The 27,881-nt window shown below is 36.6% G+C and overlaps 1 protein-coding gene across 1 annotated transcript; it reads left to right on the top strand.

The window, feature by feature from the left end:
- Positions 1-380: 380 nt before the first annotated feature.
- Positions 381-27,881, top strand: DCAF13 (DDB1 and CUL4 associated factor 13; the record flags this gene model as incomplete). The annotated part of the gene is made up of 11 exons (XM_084230232.1): positions 381-450; positions 6,118-6,317; positions 6,867-6,974; positions 10,744-10,833; positions 11,379-11,534; positions 14,587-14,664; positions 17,350-17,432; positions 20,313-20,477; positions 24,230-24,365; positions 26,412-26,575; positions 27,794-27,881. 11 exons carry the CDS (start codon positions 381-383, stop codon positions 27,879-27,881), a joined length of 1,338 nt encoding a protein of 445 aa, XP_084086358.1.

Genomic DNA, 27,881 nt, shown 5'->3' with positions numbered 1-27,881 from the left:
CGGGACCGGCGCCCGAACGCAGACGCCGAGGCGCGGGAACGCAGCCCAGAGCCCGCGGCGACAGGCAGCGAGAGAGGGGCACCCGCACTGCACCCCCGCGGCGAGCGCGAAGGGGCGGGGCGCTCGCCTCCGCCCACACCCCGCCCCGCCTCGCTCCGCCGGGACCGTAGCGGGCGCGCCGGCACAAGGCCCGCCCCCGGCCAACCTTCGTCCGGAAAACTACGGAGCGCCGCAGGGTCAACCGCACCGCCGGCTTCCGGGCCGTGCGGGTCACGTGACAGGAAGTAGCCTTAAAGGCGGAAGTAGCATGTGCTGGAGGAGGCGGTGGTAGCCGCGCTTCGCTGGAGAGTCTCCTCGGGACCGGGGAGCTCGCAGCCAAGATGAAGGTGAAGATGCTGAGCCGGAACCCGGACAACTATGTCCGCGAAACCAAGTTAGACTTACAGAGAGGTGAGACGCGTCAGGAGGGAGTCCGCTAGCCGTGGATCTGGCCTCCGGTACTACCTAGTAAAGCTGGGGAGATTGGCGCTTCAGTCTTTTTTTTTTTTTAAACAATATTTGCTTCCCCTCCACCCCCTCAGATTGAGTCTCCGTAGAGTTTCCTTCCCCAAGGCACCCCTGCACCATCACCACAGTCCCTTGTGCTTCTCCCTCCCTCCTCCCCTGCAGTATGTCTTTCATTTATAATTGTCCGTTCTTGCTTTGTTGTGTTTTGTACTGTTGTTATTTTTTTTACACTGATGTCTTATTTGGTTCTCCTATATTCCGGTCGTAAGTGAGACCATCCGATATTTTTCTTTTTCCTTCTGGCTTATTTCACTGAGCATAATTCCTTCTGGCTCCATCCACGTTGCTGCGAATGGCATGAACTTATCTTTTTTGATTGCTGAATAATATTCCATTGTATATATGTACCACATCTTCTTGATCCAGTCATCTATTTTTGGGCATTTGGGTTGTTTCCAGGTTTTACCTATTGTAAATAGTGCTGCAATAAACATAGGTGTACAGGTGTTCTTTTGAATCACTGTTTTTGTGTCCTTTGGGTAAATCCCTGTAGTGGAATTGCTGGATCGATCGTATTGTAGCTCCATTTTTAGTAGTCTGAGGAACCTCCAGACAGCTTTCCATAGTGGCTGGACCAGTTTGCACTCCCACCAGGAATGTAGGAGAGTGCCTTTTTCACCACCTCCTCGCCAATATTTGTTGTTGCTTGTTTTTTTGATATGTGCCGTTCTTACTGGTGTAAGGTGATAGCTCAGTGTGGTTTTGATTTGCATTTCCCTGTTTATAAGGGATGTTGAACATTTTTTCATATGCCTGTTTGGCCTTTTGCACTTCTATTTCTCCAAAGAGGAATTGCAAATGGCCAACAGGCAAATGAAAAAATGTTCAACATCCCTTATAATCAGGGAAACAAACGCCTCAGTCTTTTTAACCCTGTTTCCTTTCACTATGTAAACTTTGTACTGAAGAAGGCCTTTGCGATCCCGGATAGCAGATAACTTCTCTTCGATTCCTTTTCCTAAGAGCTGTGTCTAGTGCGAAAGTTTGTTAATGGGAAATGCTTCCGCCGCCTCCTTGCCAGCTGCTTTTGTCAGGTTCTTGTTGTTGAAAAGTAGAATTCGAATAAGCCACACTCGTAGTCTAAAGAGTTTACCTGTTAAACAGGCTTTTTAAACTTGCCTTCTGTTCTTTCTTTTTACCACTTTACTTAACATTACCTACTTGTGGGAAGAGGCAAAGGTGAAATGTGAAGCCATCCATTTTCTTTGAACTCTTGTGGAGAAGTTTGGTGGGGGAATGACTAAATGAGTGTTATTTATATCCATTAAAATGTTCACTGCTGGGGCCTCCCTGGTGGCGCAGTGGTTGAGCGCTGGGTTGCAAAGCTGCCCCGCAGCCTCTGCGGCGCCAGTTCAATCCCCAGCTGCTCCCCGGCCACCGGAGGAGGGTCCCACATGGCCCGCAGACCTCTCCTGCCGCCCGCTGCTCCCCCCAGCAGTGCACCTCGGTTCTTCTGCCTGCTCTTCTCCCCGCTTTGGCTCTGGTGAATTCTCTCACCCTTCCGCGCTTCTGACTGTACCCAGTGCTTGTATAAATAATAAATAAATAAATCTTAAAAAAAAAAGATTTATTAAAAAAAATGTTCACTGCTTATGAATTATTGCTCATGATGTCTAAATGGCGAAGGGCCATCAACGTGTGAACAGACTTTTCTAAGTGAAAGAATAATAGGTGCAAAAGGTTTTAAGAAAGGAATGAAGCTTAAGAGAAGGGCCATGTCATTGGAGTTTGAGTAAATTAAACCATAGTAGATGAGGCTGAAACAGAATTTCACTATATTACTTGAGTAGTAGAGATTATCAGCTTATCTTCGCTCACAGCATGTTTACAGGTTAGATGACAAAACTGTGTTTCTAAAATGCCATATGTCACTTGAACTTGATATCATCCCTAGTCCTTGAATCTCTGGCTCCAACTTCCTATCTCTTTGTCACTCTACCTTTCTCACAAGTCACTTACATATACTCTTGCCAAGCTGAGTGCATTTCAGGCATCGTTTTTCAGACTTCCTGTGGCACACATCCTTACCTAATTTAGCGTGTTCATCTGGGAAGCTTTCTCTGAACAATAATCTTTTCCTGATTATCCTCTATGATTGTTCGATCCCTCCCCCATCCCAGCTCTAAAATCTCCCCTTTTATGCTTCCATCACATATTTTATGCTAATATTTTACTGTCTTGCAATTATGATTTTGATTATCAGCCTTTCCTATTAGACTGATCTTGCAGAGAGAGGGAATTTTGCTTCTATATCCACAGTATTTAGACACACATGGCACATAGTTGCTTTATAAATGTTAAAATGAATCAGTGAGTGAGTGATTGGTGGTAGAATTTTAAAGTTAGTAAGTTATTAGTTTTCTGATCTTGTTATTAAGAATCTTTATTTTCTGTAGCATTTTCCTGTGATATTTTCTCATGAAAATGCTAATAGATAGCAAAATGGAAAAGTAGAAGTGTTGAAACTAAAACATAAAATAAGGAAAACATTTATCTTTATTATGTATTATCTTTCATTCCTATTTTCTTGTAAGTTTTGTGCAGTATTTAGTGTGTATGGATATAGCTATGATAGCTGTGGTATGGATAGCTGTGATATTCTCAGTGCTTGTGACATATGTCAGATGCTCCATATGAATATGTTGAATGTCTATTGATGACTGAGTGTATGAACTTAGAGGCATGTAAGACCATGGTGATTTGAAAGCTAATAGAGAAGATAGGAGATTTATGCTGAGTATTTTTTTTTAAAGATTTATTTATTTATACAAGCACTGGGTACAGTCAGAAGCGCAGGAGGGTGAGAGAATTCACCAGAGCCAGAGCGGGGAGCAGAGCAGACAGAAGGACCGAGGTACACTGCTGAGGGGAGCTCAACCGCTGTGCCACCGGGGAGGCCCTATGCTGAATATTTTTAAAAGGTGCACATCGTTTGTTTAGATAGATTTGGATGGAAGTTGGAGTACATTCTTGGTGGAAAAGTTGACTTCTGCAGGGAAGTGGGAAAGTGGAAGGCAGTTTTAGGCGACAGTTGATGCACTAGTTTGGCTGGAGTTGAGTTTTTGAAAGTGCTTAAAGCAGAAGTAGCTTGGGACCAGATTGTGGCAGTCCAGTAAGGAAATTGAACTTCATTCCACTGACCAGAAGACTCTATAATGAACTGAGCTATTTATTTCAGAGTGGGGAAAAACAATACTTCAATTTATGTTTCTTTTCTTAAAAACAAATCCTTATATAATTGGATTGACACTGACAGCCATGTTACATGTTCATGTCTTATATATGATACTTCAGGTAAAAAGACTGGAGGGTTGATAAAGGTGTATTTGCTTCTACCTTCAGAATATGACAGCCTATTACCATTTATATTCATTAGACAGTTATATTAAACAATGAAATCTTAATAATTATGTGTGAAGTGTGGGGAGAACCATGTCTCTTTCCCTGCAGAGGTTCCTTGATTATATTCTGACAGAGCTCTTAGAAAAGTTGTAGACTATAAAATTTTTATATTTTTTGGAAACACTTAACTAAGATCCATTTTTAGCCATGAGCAAGGAAGTGATCACTTTTCTTAAAATTTTATGCTATGGAGAGATCCTCTTGAAAATTTATGTTTGGAAAGGTTTCCAATGTTAAAAAATAAATTGTACTGAAAATGATGTGTCATCTATAAAAATTAATTTTTGCCTAAATGAAAAAGTTGGCAGAGTGATCTATGTTGAGTCTTTTTTTAGCTGTTAAAATTATTAAAATGCTAGTTATTTGGTAGAACAGCTGTCGACACTAGAGTAGATAAAGTTTTTCTCCATAAGCTTCAGAAATAACCTTTGCAAAATGGATGAATGGGAACTGAAATGAAATAAATTTAGCACTGTACCCTTTTTTTTTTTTTTAAAGATTCATTTATTTATTTATACATACAAGCACTGGGTACAGTCAGAAGCGCAGGAGGGTGAGAGAACTCACCAGAGCCAGAGTGGGGAGCAGAGCAGGCAGAAGGACCGAGGTACACTGCTGAGGGGAGCAGCGGGCAGCAGGAGAGGTCTGCGCGCCATGTGGGACCCTCCTCTGGTGGCCGGGGAGCAGCCGGGGATCGAACCAGCGCTGCAGAGGCTGCGGGCAGCTTCGCAACCCAGCGCTCAACCGCTGCATCACCAGGGAGGCCCTGCACCTTACCCTTTTAGGTGAACCAATCCCACTCTTTGACAGGTTCGCAGTGACTGAAATCACATCAGAACTATGCAAATTGAAGAGGTATTTCTGGTATGCCTGTGGTCCCCATAACAGGATACCATGCAAAAGCGAGTTCTCCTTGTATCTTTTTTATATATGGTAGCTGTCAAAACTAAACATTGAAATAAATTGAAGTTAAAACCTTCGAGTCACTCTATCATAGTGTTGAAGTTGGTTTGTTTTTTTTTAAACAAGCATCTTTAATCACATGTTCTGACTATATAAATATACACATGTTGAGGTCAAAGATCTGCTCAAAAATTGTTACTAATGGGGCACACAATCAAGAGTTGTGAGGCTACCACTATTGGGAACCCTTGAAAGTGTCTGAACAGGCAAGTGATATGTAAAAAACTGTGTTTTAGGATTTATCTGATTTATTTAAACTGCTCCCAAATAGAGTAGTGATGATTTTACAATAGTCCAAATGCAAAGTAGTAATGACCAGAACTAAGTTACTATAGGTAGAAAAAGAAAGGGAAGAATGAAAAAGACATTTCAAAGGGGTGAAGTTGTAGGGTAAGAAGACACATTTACTTTTAGACTTTGAGTATTTTTTAAACATGTGGGCTTAAAATGATTTCCTAAGCATGCATATTAACAGAGATATGTTTGGTCGCATAGCTTAATAGTTAAGAACATGGATTCTGGAACCAGATTGCTTTGGTTTGAATTCAGGCTCCATCATTTAATAGACAGATAACCTCTTGGTGCCTCAATTTCCCCACTTATAAAGTGGGGGATAGTAATAAAATAATCCATAGGGTGCTGTGGAAATTAAATGAGTTAATAGAAAGTATTTGGAATAGTGGCTGGCATATGGTAAACTCTTTTAAGTAAATAAACATAGAAAGTGTCCAATAAATAGTAGCTATAATCATAATCACAACATTGTATACCAGTGGTCAGTACGATGATTAGGATGAGATTAATAGTTCCTGCCCACAAGGAGCTTAGAATTCAGTTTGACAAACATGTCGTGCATGTTTGTGCAAGTCGGCACTGTGCAAGGCACAAGAAGTGCAAATGAAGACAATAGTGGAGGCAGTGCCCATGAAAGCTTACAGCCCATATGAGGAGTACGAGAGTTGGGTTGTGCAGAGAGAATCTCATTATTTTGCAAGGCATTCCATGATTTTCTGGTAACTTTGGAAAGGTTCTGAATGTCATGTCAACTTTTGTGTACTTCACAATGCTGGATGTACAACAGTGGCTATTGAAGGCTTATTGAATAACAAATTGAAGGATTCTCTGAAGACCACAGGAGATATTAAATGTGAAGAATTTTACTAAGAGTTGTTGTATTTATTTCAGTTCCAAGAAACTATGATCCCACCTTACATCCTTTTGAAGTCCCACGAGAATATGTAAGAGCTTTAAATGCTACCAAACTGGAACGGGTATTCGCAAAACCATTTCTTGCGTCCCTGGATGGTCACCGAGATGGAGTCAATTGTTTGGCAAAACATCCGAAGAGCCTGGCTACTGTCCTTTCTGGGGCATGTGATGGAGAGGCAAGTGTCACTCTAGACATTAATATTTTAAACTAATGATAGTTTTATTACAAATATTACATTCCATTAGTTTTGAGATCCTATGGGTTGTAATTGGTTTGATTTCACTTTTTTGTCTCCCATTTTCTTTTAATTCTCAAGACTAAATTCTGTTTAAATTAGTAACTTCAAAGGTTTTGGATCTAAAATTGGGAAATTGAAAATACAGTAGCGTAAGATTCAATTTGATAGTAAATAATAAATCGTGTTTACACTAAAGATATTTAGGTGTGAGTTTTTTTCACAGAGAATTGTTTCCTATTTTGGTAAGGAAAGAAAGCTTTGAAACACTAAACTAAAATCAACAGAGTATTTAACAGTTTGAGTTTTCTTGTTGATATACTTACCCATCTGCCTTGCATTGTTTAAATTCAGAGGATGTTGTTTTCAGCTGATAGTGATTCATAGCCTTCTCAGTACTGAATTTATTTTTCTCGGAATGTACTACCCCTGTGCCTGAACATTTCATATTTATAGTTCACTGTAATTTCCTTGTATGTTTTTTCATAGGTCAAAATTTGGAACTTGACTAAACGAAAATGTATCCGTACAATACAAGCCCATGAAGGTTTTGTTCGAGGAATATGTACTCGCTTTTGTGGGACTTCTTTTTTCACTGTAAGTGTAATGCAGTTAAGTCATTGACTCGTCAACATATCTAAGTCTGATCTATTTGAGCATTTCCCAAGTTCATATATTTGGTGTTTCACAATCCAAAATAATTTATTAAAAGCCTTGAAGTTTTATTTTTCTTTGTGTGGTCCAGCCTTCTCCGTAGTTTTTTTTTTTTTTTTTTTAAATAAACAGTTAACATATTGAACTAATATTCTGTAAAACATTAAGAAGTAAGTAGGGCCTCCCCGGTGGCGCAGTGGTTGAGCGCTGGGTTGCAAAGCTGCCCGCGGCCTCTGCGGCGCCGGTTCAATCCCCGGCTGCTCCCCGGCCACCGGAGGAGGGTCCCGCATGGCGCGCGGACCTTTCCTGCCGCCCGCTGCTCCCCTCAGCAGTGTACTTCGGTCCTTCTGCCTGCTCTGCTCCCCACTCTGGCTCTGGTGAATTCTCTCACCCTCCCGCGCTTCTGACTGTACCCAGTGCATGTATAAACAAAAACAAACAAACAAACCAGCAAACAAATAAATAAAGCATGCCTCTAAAAAAAAAGAAGTAGGATTCATGCTCGGTGAAACTAGAAAGGTATTTGGTTTACTCTGAAAGATTTTCAGTACTAGGGATGAGTAATTGGTACTTTGTCAGATAGTAAATTATTGAGAATTTGTGTGTGTGGCAAAATACACATAATATAAAATTGTTATTCTAACCATTTTAAAATTTATCATTATAAACATTTCAGTAATTCACATCATTATGTAGCCCTCAGTACTCTCCACCTCCAGTGCTTTTTCATGACCCATTAAACAAAAACTCCCCATTCCCCCTGCCTCAGTCCTGGTAGCCACTGTCCTGTTTTCTCTCTCTGTATTTGAGTTTCTCATATAAATGGAATAATGTAATATTTGCCCTTTGTGTCTGATGTATTTCACTTAGCGTAATATCCTCAAGATTCACCCATGTTGTAGCATGTGTCAGAATATCTCTTCTTTTTAACACTAAATGCTATTCTGTTTTATGCATACCATATTTCTTTAACCTGTAAATTTTGTCAGTGGACATTTGGGTTTTCTGTTTTTTAACTTTTTGAACATCGTACACATTTAAGTCCATTGAAAGGTTTTTAAAGGAGGGGGGTGACAATCTAAGTTATATTTGAGGTGATTAATTTGACAGCCCCAGTGATCAGTTTGAGGGGTGAAAATAGTGGAAAGTAGTTGTTAGGTTTAGAAACATTTTGGAGGTTAGCCACACTTGACAACTAAGGGGTACCTAGGAAGACGGTGGTTTCTGTTACAGAAATGGGGAAGCCATGATTATCAGCAAGTGCAGAGGAAAGTGGGAATGGGAAAGATCAGGTGTGATGAGATGGTGTGCCAGTGGGTGGATATTTAAGTAAAGATGTCCATCAGACTTTTACAGATGCAGATCTGGAGCTTAGGAAAATCAAAGCTTAGGGCTTGTCATCTTCAATACCAAAGTAATGATTAAAGCCATGGTATGGAATCACTGAGGGGTTGTCTGGTAGAAATGTGGAAATACAGAAAATCAGGGGAAAGTTTTGGTAGTGCTCACCTTTAAGAAGTGGGGAAATCTCAAGGTAAGGCAGAAAACCAGAAGAGCCTGTGAATGAGCTTAATATCCTTTGTGTGAACTACTGCAAAGACTGGGAAAAATATTTTTGGAACATACACCTATGAAAAACAAAGTTAAATTTCCTGTAATTGTTCTCACGCTTCTAACACTTGAGCAGTTTAGTATATATCTTCATTTGTCCTAACCTACATATACAACAGTATACATACATAATACTCAATCTTGTAAATCTTACTCAGTGGTGAATTTTTTTAAAGAACAGCTTGACTAGCCTTCTGGGTGCAACAGTTAGATTGCACAAGAATAACAAAGGGGAAGAGGTGACATCTGGGAAACCTGGTAGCCTAATTTAAATATTTGCAAGACTATCGTGTAAATGAGGGAATAGAATTATTTGTTGTTCCATATATGTCATTCCATATTCTTATTGGAATAGGTATTACTGTTAGTAAGTTTTTGGTATAAGAAAGAACTTATTTGTTGTCAAAAACCAAAATAAGCTACTCTGCAGAGTATTTGATTGCTTTTCACGGCGGGGTGGGGCGGCGGGGTACAAGCCCTCTATGACCCTGTATGTCCTGTGTTGTAGAAGGAATTGGTGGGCAGTTGGGGCAAAGTGCAGCTGAATGTCTTCCTGTTGACTATACTTCTGGATATATTGATTAATATGCTTAGAGAATTTACTGTTGTTTTTTTTTAATGCTTACAATGAATAAAGACTGAAAATGTTTCATATTATTTTTTTCTCCCCTTTTTTTCAAGTAATGTTCACTTAGTTAGAAATAAGACATGTGAAAATTGCTCGCTGGTGTAATTTCAGCACTTAATGTTTAAAAATGTTTACTATACAGTGTTGTGTAAGAGAATCCTTTATTACCTCAATTTCATACTATTGAAGATATCCCATTTCGTGGTACCAACCCATACTTTTTCAGCTTACTTGGCCTGCTTGGCTCTTCTCATTTTACTGGTTCCCAGTAGTACGGGTTTCTAGAATTGACTTTTGGTATGATGTTAATAGCTCAGATTCAGAATTGTTAATAAGGTACAGACCTATTAAATACTTTTTGGCTATTATAAAGATGTTATTAAAGATTCTGTTCATTAGCATCCCAACAAAGGAAATTCCTGTCTTGTCTTCTGAAACTTCTCTCCTAATCACTTTTCTAGTTTGAACTCATGGACACTATGAATTACTTTACAGAACTGTTTCCCTTCTTGAGTTTGCTGCAAGAAGACCTCTAAATTCACACTCCTTCAGTAGATAAATATGTATCTTTTTAATATTTTTATTTAAGAATAGGTTAGATTATATGTAATATAATATATAATAAACAGAATATCTTGAACACATATGCTTGGTCCCCAACTCTGAATACCTTAAGGTATTCTCAGGATCCTTCAAAAGTCTGCCGTTCAGAGTTTGAAAACTGCTGATTTAATAGAGGAATTTTTTTTTAAATTTTTTTTTTTTAATAGAGGCATGTTTTATTTATTTATTTGTTTGTTTGTTTGTTTGTTTTGTTTATACATGCACTGGGTACAGTCAGAAGCGAGGGAGGGCGAGAGAATTCACCAGAGCCAGAGCGGGGAGCAGAGCAGGCAGAAAGACCGAAGCACACTGCTGAGGGGAGCAGCGGGCGGCAGGAGAGGTCTGCGCGCCATGTGGGACCCTCCCCAGGTGGCCGGGGAGCAGCCGGGGATCGAACCGGCGTCGCAGAGGTTGCGGGCAGCTTCGCAACCCAGCGCTCAACCACTGCGCCACCGGGGAGGCCCTTAATAGAGGAATTTTTGTTGGCATGTGTCGTGAAGGATTTTATCCATACCAAATATACCTTATGTCAGATATCAGATTAATTCAAGCTTTGTTTACAGTCCATTTTTCTCCATACTTTGAATGCAATACTTCTTACAAATGCATTTTTGGCCATATTTTTTTACCTAATTTTGTTACTGCTCTTTTTTTCTTTTGTACTATTCGTATTATTTCATATTCAATTTTATGTACTATGTATTTGTCATAAATCTTAACTAATGGTGGAAGATAAATGCATCAATAAATATACTGGAAAAATATGGTGTTATTTTTAAAACTGGGAATGTTAATAATTTGATCTATGCATTGACAAGTTTATAATTTATAAATGTTACTCATTATCATCATCATAATAAATATTTCTAGGTTGGTGATGACAAAACTGTGAAGCAGTGGAAAATGGAGGGACCAGGCTATGGAGAAGAGGAAGAACCATTGCATACAATATTAGGAAAGGTACAAAAATAAATTAACTCCTTTTTTTTTAATTAAAATTCTCTTTAAATTGTCTTATAATTTTAATTTCCAGAAAAGATTTAAATTAAGAAATCAGAGACTTTATAATAATTGTAATAATTGTCTTGAATAATATTTGATGCAATAAAGGCCTGCAGCTAAAGAATATGAACAGTTCTTCAGTGTTCGTTGTAGTAGGGTTTGATTTATCTTTTTAGGTAACAGAGACAGTAAAACATTTGCTGTAACAAGACTGGTGAGAATTCCAAAAGGGATAAGGTCAAGCATGTTACTTCAGTAATATGTATTCAAACTTCATTAAATAGATCCCATGTTAAAACATTTTTCTTTATTCCCAAATATATGACAAGAAACATCATTCCTTATTATACTGTTTTCTCCTTTAAGTAAAGACTTCAAAGAAATTTCTTTGTAGCAGGAATTTTCCTTTAAAAAGAGTGTAGATAAATATATTTAAAGCATTATTCTATAGGCTTGAAGTATTAATGAAAGATATATTTGTAACAACTTTTTTGCTTTTAAAGACCGTGTATACAGGAATTGATCATCACTGGAAAGAAGCTGTTTTTGCCACATGTGGTCAACAAGTAGACATTTGGGATGAACAAAGAACCAATCCTATATGTTCAATGACTTGGGGATTTGACAGTATAAGTAGTGTCAAGTTTAACCCTGTTGAGGTAATGTTCTTTTTGAAATGTGTTGTACTTATTTCTTTATTTAATAATTTCAGCTCCATTTAGGAAACATTTGCATATGTAAGAATTTTCTGAATTTTCATGGTGTTCTGGTATTTGTTTACTTTTCCAGATTATATTCAAAATCTGATGCCTTTAGTGAGAATTCCCTACTTTTTAGCCAGATACCAAAAGTTAAGTACTGTGGGCACATGTACGTGTGGGGGTACCATCCAAGCACACATTACACTGTGACACTTCAGTAGTCATGCCTTAAAGATTACATCTTTATACCTTTAGGAAAATGTTCATTTTTTTCCTTAACTCTCTCAGAGGACAGAAGAAGGATCATTGAGCATTATTTTCTCTAATTATTTATAAATAACGAGGGCATCAGTGTTTCACATTAAATGCGTTATTATTATTGTAGTCCATGGTGATTGCTTTTTTTGTTCAGCAGTCTGAGGTGTGACTTCTAATTCATAGCAAGTCTAAGAAAGAGTTGGATTAGCCACTATTTATTATTTATTCAGGTCCAAATTTAGGAAAGGAGACTGCCCTGAAGGCTAAGCTGGCTGGCTCTTGGAATCTAGACCTTTTTCTGAGCACACACCAATAGTCGAAATCATTGTTCAGAAGACACAATCAGGAAGCCTTTTCTGAAGAAATACAAGGAAATTGGTGCATGATTGTGGAAGTTTTCAGTAGATTATCATGTTAGATAGTATAAGAAAACATTCTCATAGGCAGATTTTATACTCTTAGAGAACCAAGCTGATAAAAGGAGGGAAGATAAGGTAAATCAAAGTAGCTGGTATAAAAATTGTTTGTGTCATGTATTGAAATATGTGATATCTACATGGCCTCATGGTGGTGCTTCTGAGATATCACAGTCAGAGGACCTCCTTCCTGCCCCCGCACATACCTGCTGCGTATACTCCTCTGGCACTGGCTCAGGGGCTCAAATGGGACTTGGCAAACTATGGTCTGTGAGCCCCTTTATGGTCTCTTCCTCCTTTTATTAGAATACAACCATGCCCTTTCACTTAGATGGTCTTGGTAGCTGCCATTACAGTAGCAGAGTTGAGTAAAATACTACAGAGAACATATGACCTACAAAGCCTGAAATGTTTGCTCTTTGGCCCTTTGTAGAAGTTTGCTAATCACTGGTCTAAAGTATCTACCTCTACCATATCTTTCTCATTTCATTCTCCATTTCTCTTCCTTATGTTCCCTTTGGATGTAGAAGTGAAACATGGCGTAAAAGGGCCAGCAGCTTTTCAGAGCCAGGCCAAGGTGACACTAGGCTGAAATAGACTGCAAACACGAGCAGTTGAGGGCACATTTTGTATCTTCCTTGCTATGAAACTAAGCTGGAACTGTATTTCCTGCTAACATGCCTTTGTATTGACCTTATATAAGTGACAATTTATCTCTTTATATGTTTTCTTTATTTTTAAAATGAGATTGTATCTTCCAGAGTAATTCATAGGACCATTGTGAATGTAATAGGTGATGATATATGTGAATATTCTTAAAAGGTGTTATCAAATTTAAGATGAAGTTATTACTATTAAAGAAATAACAGAAGGAATAGAGAGATACTGATTCCTTCTTTTCTAAGGATAGAGATCTTTTGCGTCTCTATTTTGGTAAACACCTGTGTCATAGGAGCTAATGGCCTATTCCAAAATCATGTTAGTGGTAACCTAGTGACCAGGTTTTTCCAATTTGTCTGTGTAGCAACTTAGCTTTTTTTTTTTAATTCCCCTTATGATTTCCTAGTTAAAATGGGGTACATGTCTCTTATTCTGTATTAATAAGTTTAATGGGAAGGGCATGTTGCTGTGAACAAATAGAATATATTTGTCTCTTTTAATCATTAATAATTAATTTTCTGTTAAAGTATTGAAGCCTAAATTCTCATAAATCCAAAAGTTTATGCTGAGTTTTGCCTCATTTTATAATGTGAAGGTTGACATTGAGTCTAGGTAGAATTTTTTACTTCTTCTAGATCAAAGTCTTTATTTTTAGAACTGGAGCCTGGTCAGATTTGGTGGTGACATAATGAGAAACCAAGAAAGGTTGTGTGTAATCACTAACTAGTAGAGATTCTCAGACAGGGAGCCATTAAAAGGGACTTTAAAAAGATCAGGATTTGTTGCATTAGCTTTATGATTTTTGTTTCAATGCAGGTAGTAGGAATTAACTGGTGATTCACTTATTTAGTAAATTTCTTGCTTCTTCTGTACTTGCAATAGGAAATAATACTAGGAACAAACCATGAATTGAATGTGTCAGGAACCACAAATGAGGGTTGGTGGTACACAGGGTGGCATTCAGGGTTCTACTGGCAGGGAGAGGGTTTATTTCCATTAAATGCCAAGGGTTAGTACTTTTAAGTTAGCTCAGCTAATTTAAAAATATATTAAATATTTGAAACATCTGGAAACAGTTGGACAAAGCCCAGCCCTCATTTATACATAGAATTAACAAACATGAGGAAATGTTTAAGTAACTACTAATAAAATAATGCTGTATAAAATTAGGAGATATTGTCATACAGATTTTAACTTCTAAATAATACCATTTATTGCTTCTTGGTTGCAATAAAATTGGCATATCCCACATTGTAGTATGTATTGGTACAATACCTTGGAAAACAGTTGTTGATTCATTAATGCCACTGAAATTTTATGCTAAGAAAAAAAGAGCGAAGTGTAGAAAATATTTATTGAAGTGTTATTTACAGTATTGAAAAACAGGAAGCAAGTAGGTTGAAGAATGGATAAGTAAATTATGTTCTTTTGTGAAATGCATAAAATTACCTAAACACTCATCACTGACATCAAAAATACATGCTCAGGGATTTAACAGTGACAGTATTTGACTTAGGTTGCTGAGAATGTGTGATTTATTATACCTTCTTACAGTGGGCTTTAATGTAATGATTTTGTATCTTAAAATAAACAGTGAGTATAAATTATTTGTTCACTGAATGAACATTTACTGCCAAGCCTGGCTTTTAACTGGTGATTATTATACTTATTTTTAGACATTTCTCTTGGGCAGTTGTGCTTCTGACAGGAATATAGTATTATATGATATGAGGCAAGCTACTCCTCTGAAAAAGGTGAGTTTCAATTTAGCTTCCACTTTATACTATTGTTAATGCATTCCTCTGTAAACTGAGTGGTTGAAAATGTGGAACAAATGTTTTTTCAGAATTAAGAAAAAAAATTTATAGAGATTTTCATAGAAACCAAAGCCATCATAGTGTTATTCTCTCATCTCCCTGCTGCTTTTTTTAGAGACCCTTAAATTTCCTCTAGTTACTGTATCCTAGTTTTTATGTCTTCTGTAATGCTTGTAAGTTTTAGGCATCTAGATCTTATGAAATGAAAGTTCTTAAAAGCAGTGCTGCTTCTATTACTTCAGACCCCACGATTATTATATGAGTTATACATTATTTTATTTAGAAAGTGTTGTAACTGATTGACTTCAGCAGCTTTATTTGCTTAGTTACATGCTGAGGTTTGACGTTTTATTTAGACAAGGCCTATCCTGTTCAAGGTGACAGATTTCCCAACAGTTCTAAGGTAGTTATTCCAGGATTTAGGTATCAAAGCTAATACAACCTTAGGTTGACATTCAAGAGAAAATATTATCGGTGAAGAGAGGAGTGCCATTATAAATAAAAGGATATAAAGTTGATTTCAAATGCTGGAACTATGATTATAGGAAAGAGACACCATTCCTGCACTATTAGTCCATTGTCAGAGTCCACAAGTAAAAGAAAAGCCTTTAGTACTTTTCTTGCTCCTAAATCACTGTTATGACATGTTATCAGATATATAGAATATATTTATTCTATAAATTTCTGATAAAATTCTATTTATCAGTTCAGTGATGTTTGAACTAATAAATATGATAATCTTTCTAATGTACCACTTGAATCATTTCACTCATTCATGTGATACAGTAGGAAGATTCTACATAAACTGGTGTTAGAATTTAAGTAGGCAACTTATGGTCTGTTTCTCTTATAAAATGGTGATATTAGTAACTACTTTATAGCACATTAGGGAGATTAAAACAGGGTACTTTAAGAATTTAGCAAAATGCTTAAACATGGAAAATAATTTATAAATAGTAGTTTATGCTCCCTCTCCTCCTACCCCTCCTCCCATTCTCAATATTTGGTAATGTTGCATTACTTTTTTTTTTTTTTTTAATTTTCTAGAGGCATGTCTTATTTATTTATTTATTTATTATTTGTTTGTTTGTTTGGTTTATACATGCACTGGGTACAGTCAGAAGTGCGGGAGGGTGAGAGAATTCACCAGAGCCAGAGCGGGGAGCAGAGCAGGCAGAAGGACCGAAGTACACTGCTGAGGGGAGCAGCGGGCGGCAGGAGAGATCTGCTCGCCATGTGGGACCCCCTCCGGTGGCCGGGGAGCAGCGGGGAGCAGCCAGGGAGCAGCCGGGGATCGAACGGGCTGCAGAGGCTGCAGGCAGCTTCGCAACCCAGCGCTCAACCGCTGCGCCACCGGGGAGGCCCAATGTTGCATTACTTTTGACTTGACTTTCAACACCCTCAAAAATCTGGTTCCGGGTTGTTTTCCTTTTACTTATTTGTTGCATTCAGTAAGGCAATGTTTTCTATTATTTCTTTGTTCTAGCTGCTAAGCTATTGATGTTTCTTCTACCTTTTCTCTCCTAAATGTAGTAGTTTTCAATCAGGAGTTGTAGTACCTTACCAGTGAACTTTTCTGAAATGTGGGAGGCTGCTTCTTGCTTTTAATGGGCAGAAGCTTGAAAGACTGAATATCCTACAATGGACAGTTACACGCAATAACAGATTATCTTACGCAAAATGCCAGTAGTGTTCCTCTTGAGAAACATCATAATATTCTAGTCATTTCAAATTATGCTTAGTTTTTGAAACCTCTTAGAAGACAGGATGATCGGGGAAGAAAGAATAAATGTGAAATCCAAAATTTATCATGAATTAATAACAAAAGTAAACAAAATTTTAACAAAGATAAATGTATTATTTAATAAATCATGACCAAATATACTCATTGATGTTTTTGATGGGATCAGATATCAAGGACCTTTTGATAAGAACCAGATGTCTCAATGGCCATTTTGGGCTGAACCAAATGTCCACCAACCTTTGAAACCTTTCTTTATTTTAACCCTGAGCTCATCATTAAATTGTTTGGTACTTAGTCATTTACTGTTTCATTGTTTATATTTTAACTTTCTATGTATGCCTCTTTTTCCTGACTAAATTATATGTTATTTGAGGCCAAAGAACCATGTTTTAAGCATTTTTATGTTTTTCAATATTTACCACTCTGTATATTCAGAAACACTTGTGGATTGATTTTTTTCCACCTAATTTCACTGAACTGAGTTCTGTGAACATAATATTTACTAAATATTTGCTAAGTCAGTAAAAAGAGAAAGAAAGGAGGGCATCCTTGGTGACACAGGGGTTAAAGTCTCACTCAGCATTATCAAGCTATCACCAGCTACTGCAGCCTGAGTTCAATCTCCGGCCGGGGAACTAACTCACATGGCACAGCAGACCTCTCCTGTCTTGCCTGCTGCTCCCCTCAGCAGTGTATTTCAGTAGATCTGCCTGTTCTGTTCCCTACTCTGTCTCTGGTGAGTCCTCTACCCCCGCATCTCTGTCCTACACCCCGGTTCTTGTGTTCATAAATAAATAAAAATAAATCTTTGAAGTGGGAAATGTATCCACTTTAGAGGTGATTAATTGCATGGAGGTTAATACAGACTTCTTTCTCAGGTCATCTTAGATATGAGAACAAATACAATTTGTTGGAATCCTATGGAAGCTTTCATTTTTACTGCAGCAAATGAAGATTACAAGTAAGTTTCCCTCTCTAATACTCCTATCAGAAATAACTAGTTATATGTCTTACTAATGAAATATGTTTTGCTAGGTAATATTCCTTAATATACAAATTAGAAAACTATTGTTGATTTTGCTTAAGGAAAAAAAAAAAAAGTTTTCCAAATTGGAGAACTTCTTAGAAAAGCATTCTTAATTTTCAAAATGATATAGACCAGAGATAGTAAGCTATACCCTGTGGCCAAAATTCATCTGTTTTTATAAATAAAGTTTCTTAGGATATAGTCAAACCCGTGTATGTATTGAATATGGCTACTTTTGTACTATATGTAATACCTGAATTGAGGTAGTTGAAATAGACCATATGGCCCACAAAGCCAATAGTGCTTATTATCTGGCCTTTTACAGAAAAAGTTGACTGATATTTGACATGGACCATCCAGATAATAACTGAAACATACGTGTTTTAATAGAAACTAAAATTTATGCCTACAAAATTTGTAGCTCTGTAGGTAGCTGGTTCTCATATATAGTCATGTTATCAACTATCAGTATTACCTCAAAATACAGTTTAAATTTTACCTTAATGTTTGCACACATATTATTCTGTGACTCATGTGAAGATGACTTTGCTGCCTTATGTTTTTGACTTGGGTAATTTTATAATTTCTTATATAGTGCTTTAAAACTTGTTGATGACATCCTCATTGGTTTCTTATTTTATCTTCTCAGTATCCCAGTAAGTGGATAGGAAATGTTACTCCCTTTAAGAGATGAAGACATTGACTCAGAGAGTTTAATACTTTAGTGAGGAGTGTCTTATTCATCTTTTTTTTATTCAAAGATTTATTTTAGTACTATGTGTATGGTATATTCTTGATACTTTTTTTGTTTTTTTAAGTAGGTTTAGGTTTGTCATTGATTGAACTTTAGGTCTTCTGTGTTTCAAAGTTCTATGTTCTTTCCACTACTATTACTTATGTTTTCATAGTAGTATTAGCTCATAAATAGGATTTATTGCGTGACATTTTAGTAGTAACAATTAAAAACATCTATAATGACTTCCTGTAACTAAAAGCTCGGTTATATCCTCATTAACTAGCAATACCAAACCAAATTAACTGAAACTTTTAGTCTTTATTGGTGTTTTGAAATTAAATGGCCTTGTTCCAGTTAGAGGAAGTAAAGAAAGTCATGCTGACCAACCTTATTAAGCTTTCTAATTAACTATTTTGGCTAATTAGAGTTTTTCAGAGTATTCCTGGAATTTCTCATTTTTTGCTTTGGAAGAATTACTTATAGCAACTGAAACAGATTACTTTCCTTGTATGAAGTGACTGTTAAGAGTACCACAAAAAAAAAAAAAAATAGTACCACGGTTTGAAAATGCCCTTGCTGTGATACTCTTTTTCTGTATTTTTAATATTTTCCTTTATTACCCTTTACATAGTCTATAATAATTCTGAATTAGAAACCCAACTTCAAGTCTAGGTCCAACCCCAGTTACTGCTGTATAAATTTGGAAAAATCGTTTAAACTAATGCTGTGCCATGCTTTCATCAGTAAGAGTGTTGGAATAGATGTCCTTAATGAATCCTTTAACTTGAAATGTAAACATTTTCCTTCTAAATGGATTGATTTGCTTGGGATTTAAATAAATTCTCATCTTTTTCTCAAAGAAATGACAAAATTTACTAAAAAACAGTTTGCTAAAACAAACATGATTGACACCTGTGCCCTCGATAGGGAATTAAAGTTGTTAATTCAGAAATTTAACCTCAAAAATCTGTATGCGGGCCTCCCCGGTGGCGCAGTGGTTGAGCGCTGGGTTGCGAAGCTGCCCGCGGCCTCTACAGTGCCGGTTCAATCCCCGGCTGCTCCTCAGCCACCGGAGGAGGGTCCTGCATGGCGTGCAGACCTCCCCTGCTGCCCGCTGCTCCCCTTAGCAGTGTACTTTGGTCCTTCTCCCTGCTCTGCTCCCTGCTCTGGCTCTGGTGAATTCTCTCACCCGCCTGCGCTTCTGACTGTACCCAGTGCTTGTATAAATAAATAAATTAAATAAAATAAATCTTTAAAAAAAAAATCTGTATGCCCTGGACTGACAATCCTGTGCAATGTTGGAAGGTTTGAAAATGAACATCACTTGCCTTTTGGTGAAAGCTTTGTGGTAGTTGGAATATTTTGTTATTAGCATCATTAATCTTAGCATCTTAAAGTGTTTTGGTGTTAGGAATAGTTCAAATATTGGAATTTTGTTAGCCAATAGTTTTTATAAATGTTGGATATTTGCATTAAAATTGTTCTTTAACTATTAGGGAAAAAAAGACTAAAAGTATCAAAAGACTGTTTGCATTAGAATAATGTTAGGCTGCCAAGAGTTTAAATGATATGCAAACAATAAAAAAAGAATTATTTATATTAATAAAAAGTTGGAAACTATCAATAGGGAAAGAAATATTTTAACTTAAACATAAGACTATTAAAACATTTTCAAAAACTATCTGAAAGATACCTGCTCCTAATAGGCTATATGAAATATCAATATAGAGCTTTGTGTTACCTCTATTTTTTAGCAAATTTTTAAAAAGCATGGTGAAAAGATTAAAAATAATTACAATGCACTGACTCTCTGGGTGATAGAATTAAAGGTAAATTTAATGTTTTTTATAAATTTCCACATTATATAATATGTATGTTTATAAGGAGGAAAATGTGTTAAGAGTAATCTTAAATAAGAAAGTGTTATTTTTCCCTACCCCTTACCTGCTGAGTAAAGAATTAAATTCTTTAAAGATGTGCATTATTTTGCTAGGAATCTTATGTTGCCTAGTGTGTCTTAGTATTATAAATGCTGCTTCCTAGAAATTTGTATGAAATAATTTTAAAATGCTTTACAGTTTATATACTTTTGATATGCGTGCACTGGACACTCCTGTAATGGTACATATGGATCATGTATCTGCCGTGCTTGATGTGGATTACTCTCCCACTGGAAAGGAGTTTGTGTCTGCTAGTTTTGATAAATCTATTAGAATCTTTCCTGTGGACAAAGGTCGAAGCAGGTAGGTCATTACCAGTAAACTATTTTTGTTTGATTTTTCCTTGTCTTGATCATCATTTTATAGTGTGGTTATGTGTCTCTGATGAGGCTTATCCCCAGATATTGTGACTTTGAATACCACCTTCCACTGTATCATCTCTGTTATTTTTGTGTTAAAAGCAAACTTTTTAAAAATAAAGGTATTTTATTAGCAGTTTAAGATTTACAACAAAATTGAGAGATACTTAATCTCCATCTACCCTTCACCCTCACACATGCATAGCATTTCCAATTATCAGCATCACTCCCCAGAATAGTACATTTGTTACCAAGAATGAGCCTACATGGACATGTCATCATCACTTAAAAGCCATTCTTTACCTTAGGATTAACTCTTGGTGCTGTACTTTCTGTGGGTTTGAACAAATATATGATGGCATAGCCATTCTAAAAATATAAAGAATATTTCCATTGCCCTAAAATATAGTAAACTTAAAAAAAAAATCTAATTTGATAGTGAAGAACTTAGATAAGTTTTGCCCTAATAATAGTTTAGGACCTTTTAACAAATAATACCTTATATATGCTGTCTCTTATTTCCATAAATTCAGCTCTTAGACGATAGGCAGAAATAAAAAAGAGAAAAATAGCAGTTTATATTGTCAGGAACAGTCTCCTTCCATTCCTCATAGGTATGTACCTTGGAATGAAGAAGAGGCAGGAGATATGAATACTCAGTTGTCTGTACTCTGTGTGTTCCATTCTGTAAGCACATTGAATGTGATTCTAGAGTTTAAGGCATGTTTTTTTATACAGCTTGTCTGTCCTTTTACCACATTACTGAATGTAGTTTATATACATCATGTTACAGTATATCATAAAATATATAGAAAACTGTGGCATTTTAAAACCTAATTCCTGACTCACTAGCTTGCTGTGCCAGTAGAGTCAGGAGTAGGAAGAGATAAGGTGAGATACTCAGGAAACAATTTAAGAAGTTACTCATTCTCAGCGTTGTGCAAGTGCCAATCCTGTACCTGTACCACCCTAAGAGTGAGGGCTTCCTTAAACTTTATACCAAAGGCCTCTTACTTGCCTCCTCCTTGAGCCAAACAGCTTACCATAGCTTTTTTGGTCATAGTTTGCTTATCTAACTCCTTGGTGTTTTCACTCTTGATGGTTACTTATTTCTTCCTTCTGATTTGAGGAAGCCTTATTAGTTCCTAAACCACCTTGTATCACCATTGGTTGTTGGCAGATAAATGTCATCATCTCTGTATATCTGATTAAAAAGGTACTTGAATCCAAAGCATGTTGACTGTGTACTGATGACTAATCTTTTTTCCGTCATCTCCTTTATAGAACTCTTGTATATTGGTTTCTGTATAACTGTTGCTTCCTTTTCAACTAATTAGGTATTCTCCAAACCATCATGAATGGTTTGTTAGGATTATTCATTCAAGTCCAATGCAAGTCTGAATGTTTCCATTCATCTCACCTCTCTAGAAAATATCAAGGGAATGTTGCCTTCCATTATTTGTGCCAGGCCACTGAAGGCAGTAATACAATATTTTTCTATCATGATGCATAAGCAGCCATAGGAAAAGACAAAAGAGTAAGAACACTGGAAATGTTTAGGTACCTGTGATCCAAAGGATCCAGCAGCTGAGTTCAAGCTAAATTATTTCAAAGCTAAAGTGGGCAGCTGAATGCAGGTCTAGCTAAAAAAGTTCAAACTATCCCAAAATTACATGAAGTGAGGAGATCTTACATCCCTTTCAGGGAGTTATCTCCTGATGTCATTTGGAGTTTTTGTAATCAAAATTTCGGTATCACATACTAAGTTCTTGCTGTTGGATTACTCTGCCATTCCCTTATGCCTTTGCCTTCATATGCTTAAAAACTAGTTCCTATGGTCTGTTCTAGTTTCCTATAAACATCAAATAGCATAGGCAATGCTTTGAGTAATCTGTATTTCAAAAATATTTTCCTTTGAAAGACCTTAAAATGGTTAAAACAAATTTGAGTAGATTTTATTAAATTTATAGTTAAACTAGTATTTAAAAATAGGCTTCTATTTGGGATTTCATTCATACTAAGTATGGGATTTCATTTATACTAAGTAAACAAGTAAATCAGTTGCACGCACATGGAATAATTTATTTTTAACTCCTAAAAGACTTTTAAAAATTTTTAATTTATTTATCTCCTCTAATAGTCTAACTTTTAATGAGCTTTTATAACACTGTCGTGTGCAATCATGACCATACCTAGAAGTTAAGAATATTGCATAGTTTACCACTATAGAGGATTCTAAGTTGGTTAAATGACTGATTTGAGTGGTCTAAGGCAAGAAGGTTATTTTTAATGGCTACCAAAGCCTTACTGAATTGCCTGTGATTCAAAATCATTATGCTGCTGGGCCTCCCCGGTGGTGCAGCGGGTTGAGCCCAGTGCTATGAAGCTGTCCACAGCCTCTGCAGCATGGGTTTGATTCCCTGCCAGGGAGATTACAACATGGCGTGGCAGACCTCTCCTATCGTGCCTGCTGCTCCCTTCAGCAGTGTATTTCGTTTGTCTGACTGTTCTGCTCCCTGCTCTGTCTCTGGTGAATCCTCTCACCCTCCCGCGCCTCTGGCCTATACCCCAGCTCTTGTATAAAAATAAATAAATCTTTAAAAAAAAATCATTATGCTGCTATGTGGAAAAGAACCTCATAAATAAGCAGTGATTATAAGATATTAATCTAAAAAAGAATATTGAGAGAAGAAAAATTCTGTCTCATCTAGTTTTTATTGTAATAGATTAATCTTTCTAACCATCCTCCTTCTTAGAAATGAATTACTAATGGTTTATCCATGTTCATTCAGGATATCAAAATTTATCAGTTAAAAACTGAGTTTTTATGAGTGTATTTCAGACATTTTTTAATAGATTTGAGTTGTGTTTGATTTAGTCATTCTGCATATATTTTTTACTCAGTGTAGTTTGCTGCACTTGTTTCCTTTCAAGTTGTCTGAATTTTGTATCATAAATGTAAATATGGGAAATTTATTTCTCCAGAAATGTGGTGGGGTTTTTTTTCTGACCTTCTCTTTTATTTGCTTTTTAATGTTCTTCTTAACACATCCCAATATAGTATCTTCTGTGAATTCATTTAGCATGTTTCACAACCTTTCCAAATAGGTATGATATTTGACATCTCCATCTATTAAATGATTCTTACCTCAATTCACAGATACTTCTATAGCTCTCTTTTTTTCCACACATGTAAATCATCAGCTCTCACTTCAATTAATTAAACTTTTTAAACAGTTCTACCAAAACAAAAATCAGATATTAGGATCAGTATATTAGGATGTGCACTTGGGATGTCACTGCATTTACTATTTTTTTCAGTAAAAGAAGAGAAAATGTGGCTGTTGGTCTGCATTTATTTGGGGGAGAGGGCCTTATTAAAATAATCCATTTCTTGTTGGTACAGAATTACTCTAGCTTTAATGTATTTTATTTATTCAGTTAGTGAAATTTTCTGGGCATCTCTTTTTCCTTTGTTCATAGTTATTTTTCTTATTGGGTTGTAACTTCTTTGAGGGCAGGCATTTTTTAAAAACTCGCCAGCTTTTAACATAGAACCTCACTAATGACACGAAGTTGAATTTCCCTTTTATGCTCTTAGAGCTAAAAAGTGGTATCCTGTTAATTTAATAGGCAGTGATTAAAGAAAATCTGTCCAAAATTGTAAGGTTCCTAATTTAATTCCCTCTTCCATAGGGAAGTCTATCACACAAAGAGAATGCAACATGTTATCTGTGTAAAATGGACATCCGACAGCAAGTACATCATGTGTGGATCTGATGAAATGAACATCCGCCTGTGGAAAGCTAATGCTTCTGAGAAATTGGGTGTGGTAAGAGGCTCCATTTTCTCCCATTGTTATAGAACTAGTTTCTAATTTTATTGACTATTTATTACAAAGAATTTATTTGAAGTGCTGTAGATATTTTGATCAAAGTGGCATAATTGTGATAAAAAGGAATAAGTCAGCAACAAAACAGACAAGGCTATGCTGAGATTTACTTCGTTCATGTCAGAGGCACTTCAGAGGCCTTTGTCAATTCAGATATTTGATAATATTTGAACATTTTTGATTTTTTAATATGTTCCTTGAGGTTGGGAAAGATTGTAGAGACTAGAAGCTTAGAACTTAGAATGCCTGTTTCTTCTGTCCATGGCATAATAATAAGGCAAATCAAAAGGTGCAAGTCCCAGTGAGGTCTTAATATAAGAGACACAGTGAAGCACTTAAAAAAACAACACAGTCTTTGGGTGTTTCAAAACCTATTCCAGTGTGTATTTGAGATGAGGGGTGGGGTGTTCTCCATAATCAACTAGCAATGCTCAGTGTCTGAGTATTCAACTCAATTCTGACACTATCTACCCAGATATAGTATCAGATTCCACAAGTTAGGAGCTCAGTGCTACAAGACTATCCTCCCCAACATTCCTCCTCACCCCCAGCACATCTATCCCATACATATACTTCTGATGCCAGTCACAATAATACATGCTTTTGACCCGCAGCTATGGATTGGAGGTTCTAACAACCCACTTTTTGGACTTCAGACATTAATTACAAATTCATATTGTTACTTGTTTCTGACCAGTTGGCTATACCACACCTCCTCCTTAGGTTCTGTTAATTTGCTGGAGTGGCTCACAAAATCAGAGATACATTTATTTGTTAACTTCCCTGTTTATTATAAAAGAATTTAACTCAGGGACAGCCAATTGGAGAAGGTGCTTAGGGCAAGGATTGGAGAAAGGTAAATGGCTTCCATGCCCCCTCCAGGTGCACCTTTCTTCTATCTATTCACCAGTCTAGGAGCTCTCTGAACCCTGACCTTTGTGTTTTTATGGAGATTTCAATACATAAATATTTTTGATAAAATCACTGGACATGGGCAATTGATTCGATCTTACCTCTCCTTCTCCCCTCCCAGGAGGTGCAAGGTGGTGGATGGAGTGGGAGGCTGAGGACCGGCTACAATTTGTAGCCATACGATGTGCCACCATCCTTAGATTATATAGGGGCTTTCCAAAGGTGACCTTGTTGACATGACAAAGACACTTTACTGTCCTCATCTCTTAGGAAGTTCTTAGGGTTTTCAGAGCTCTGTCAGAAACAGGGACTAAGAGCTTTATTTGTTATTATAAATCAAAATTATCTCAGAAAACTTCAGATTCAAATTAATTCAGTGAAAATAGAACAAATGCTATCATTCCCTAGCTACCCCAAGATTGTGGGCATTATAGTTGATTCTTGTTTTGTTTTTGATATGTTTCTAATTGTCTCAACTTTTCTATACAAAACCTAAAGTGTTTATATCAGGAACAAATAATAAGTTTAAGAAGGAAAGATTAAGTGAGTGAGTTATTTTCTACATATCATATCAAGATAAGATATGTAATTATTAAAGAAAGGCTATTTTAGATTTAATGATTGAGTTGTATTACTCTCTGCACAGGTTTCAGTTCATCATAAATTCATCATAAAAATGTATTCCTCTAAATCATATCATCCTTAACATTTATTAAACAAAGGCTAGTTACTGCAGAAGCTAATATATTTCCTTTCTATATCAGTTGTTTTACAAAAACAGTTTTGGGTGATTAAATGCTTTTTTCTGTGTTAGTTATTTACACCGAGGGAAGGTTCAACTCAGTGGCCCACATAGACATACTCCCTTATTCCAGCTGTTTTTCATTTCATGGCACATGGGGGTGATGCTATCTCAAAGGAAGCTTGGTGCACAGAGTATTACTATTGTGTTAGTATTACTAACACAACCTTGTATAATGTAGAATTAGCACTGGTAGCTTTGGTGGCATGCCATGAAAGTTTTTTGGGGACAATACAATATTCATTAAAATCTCAAAATGCATTTTTTTTCAGCTTACATCACGAGAAAAAGCAGCCAAGGATTATAACCAGAAATTGAAGGAGAAATTCCAATACCATCCTCATATAAAGCGTATTGCTCGTCACCGACATCTACCAAAATCTATCTACACCCAGATTCAGGAACAGCGTATCATGAAAGCAGCTCAGCGACGAAAGTATGTTTTGGGGCACTTGATTCTCAATACCCTTTTCTAGCTCTGCCCTCTCATCTCACTGAAACAAACAAATCCCTGTCTTTTAGGAAATAGTTTATATGCTGTTATGCATTGGAATGGTTTTGGAAGACTTTTCTGGGCTCTTTTTCTTGATAAAAGAGGGGGCAGTGATCATTTGAGATGGTGATAATTTCCATTACTTATTTTTGAGAATATGTCTGAAGCACATGAAATTGTGATAATTTCCATTACTTATTTTTGAAAATATGTCTGAAGCACAAACAGTGAAAATGTTTGTTGTTCAGAGTAAGAAGATGTGTATATTAAAAAAAAAATTATTGGGCCTCCCCGGTGGCGCAGCGGTTGAGCGCTGGGTTGCGAAGCTGCCCGCAGCCTCTGCAGCACCGGTTCGATCCCCGGCTGCTCCCCGGCCACCGGAGGAGGGTCCCACATGGCGCGCAGACCTCTCCTGCCGCCCGTTGCTCCCCTCAGCAGTGTACTTCGGTCCTTCTGCCTGCTCTGCTCCCCACTCTGGCTCTGGTAAATTCTCTCACCCTCCCGTGCTTCTGACTGTACCCAGTGCTTGTATAAATAAAAGCAAATAAATAAATAAATAAATAAATAAATCTATCTTTAAAAAAAATTATTGTAGGCAGATAATGTTTTAAAAAATGATTTCTAGTATAGCTGGAATGAAGAGGTATATATTTTTTCCAAGTTAAAGACTGTAAAAAACTACTGGCATACATTTCTTAAATAAACATTTCTCTAGTATGTGTCGTCATAACATTTAGAATCTAAAGCAGAGTTATTCCCACCACTATTTCCCCTGTGGAATATTCTATTTGGAATCCTTGAATTCATGTAAAGTATTTCTATAAGATTGAGTTTTCTTTTTTCTTTTTTGTGATTAAATTAATAATCATTAAAAAATGATTATTATTTTCCTGTCTTTGGATAGCTATTGGAATTGAATTAAATATTTTAATAACTGCCAGATTTTTCAACTTAATAAAGGAGAGATTTATATAAAAGAGAAGAAACATATAATTAGCAAAAGTTAATTTCCAGCTACGTTTTACAAATTCTCATTGCGAAAGCTTTTTTTTAAATAGGTAGTTTTCCAGCAAAATGTTTTTATTTTTGTGATAAAGCTTTTTTAGTTAAGATGATTTCTCATACACTTGCTTATACTTTATATATTTTGTTTATTTCTAGGGAAGTGAATCGTCGCAAACATAGCAAACCTGGATCTGTGCCAATTGTGTCAGAGAAGAAGAAACACGTAGTGGCAGTTGTGAAATAA

This window comes from Talpa europaea (assembly GCF_964194135.1).
Source record: "Talpa europaea genome assembly, chromosome: 3".
NCBI classification, from domain to species: domain Eukaryota; kingdom Metazoa; phylum Chordata; class Mammalia; order Eulipotyphla; family Talpidae; genus Talpa; species Talpa europaea.
This window is presented reverse-complemented; position numbering and strand designations above follow the sequence as displayed.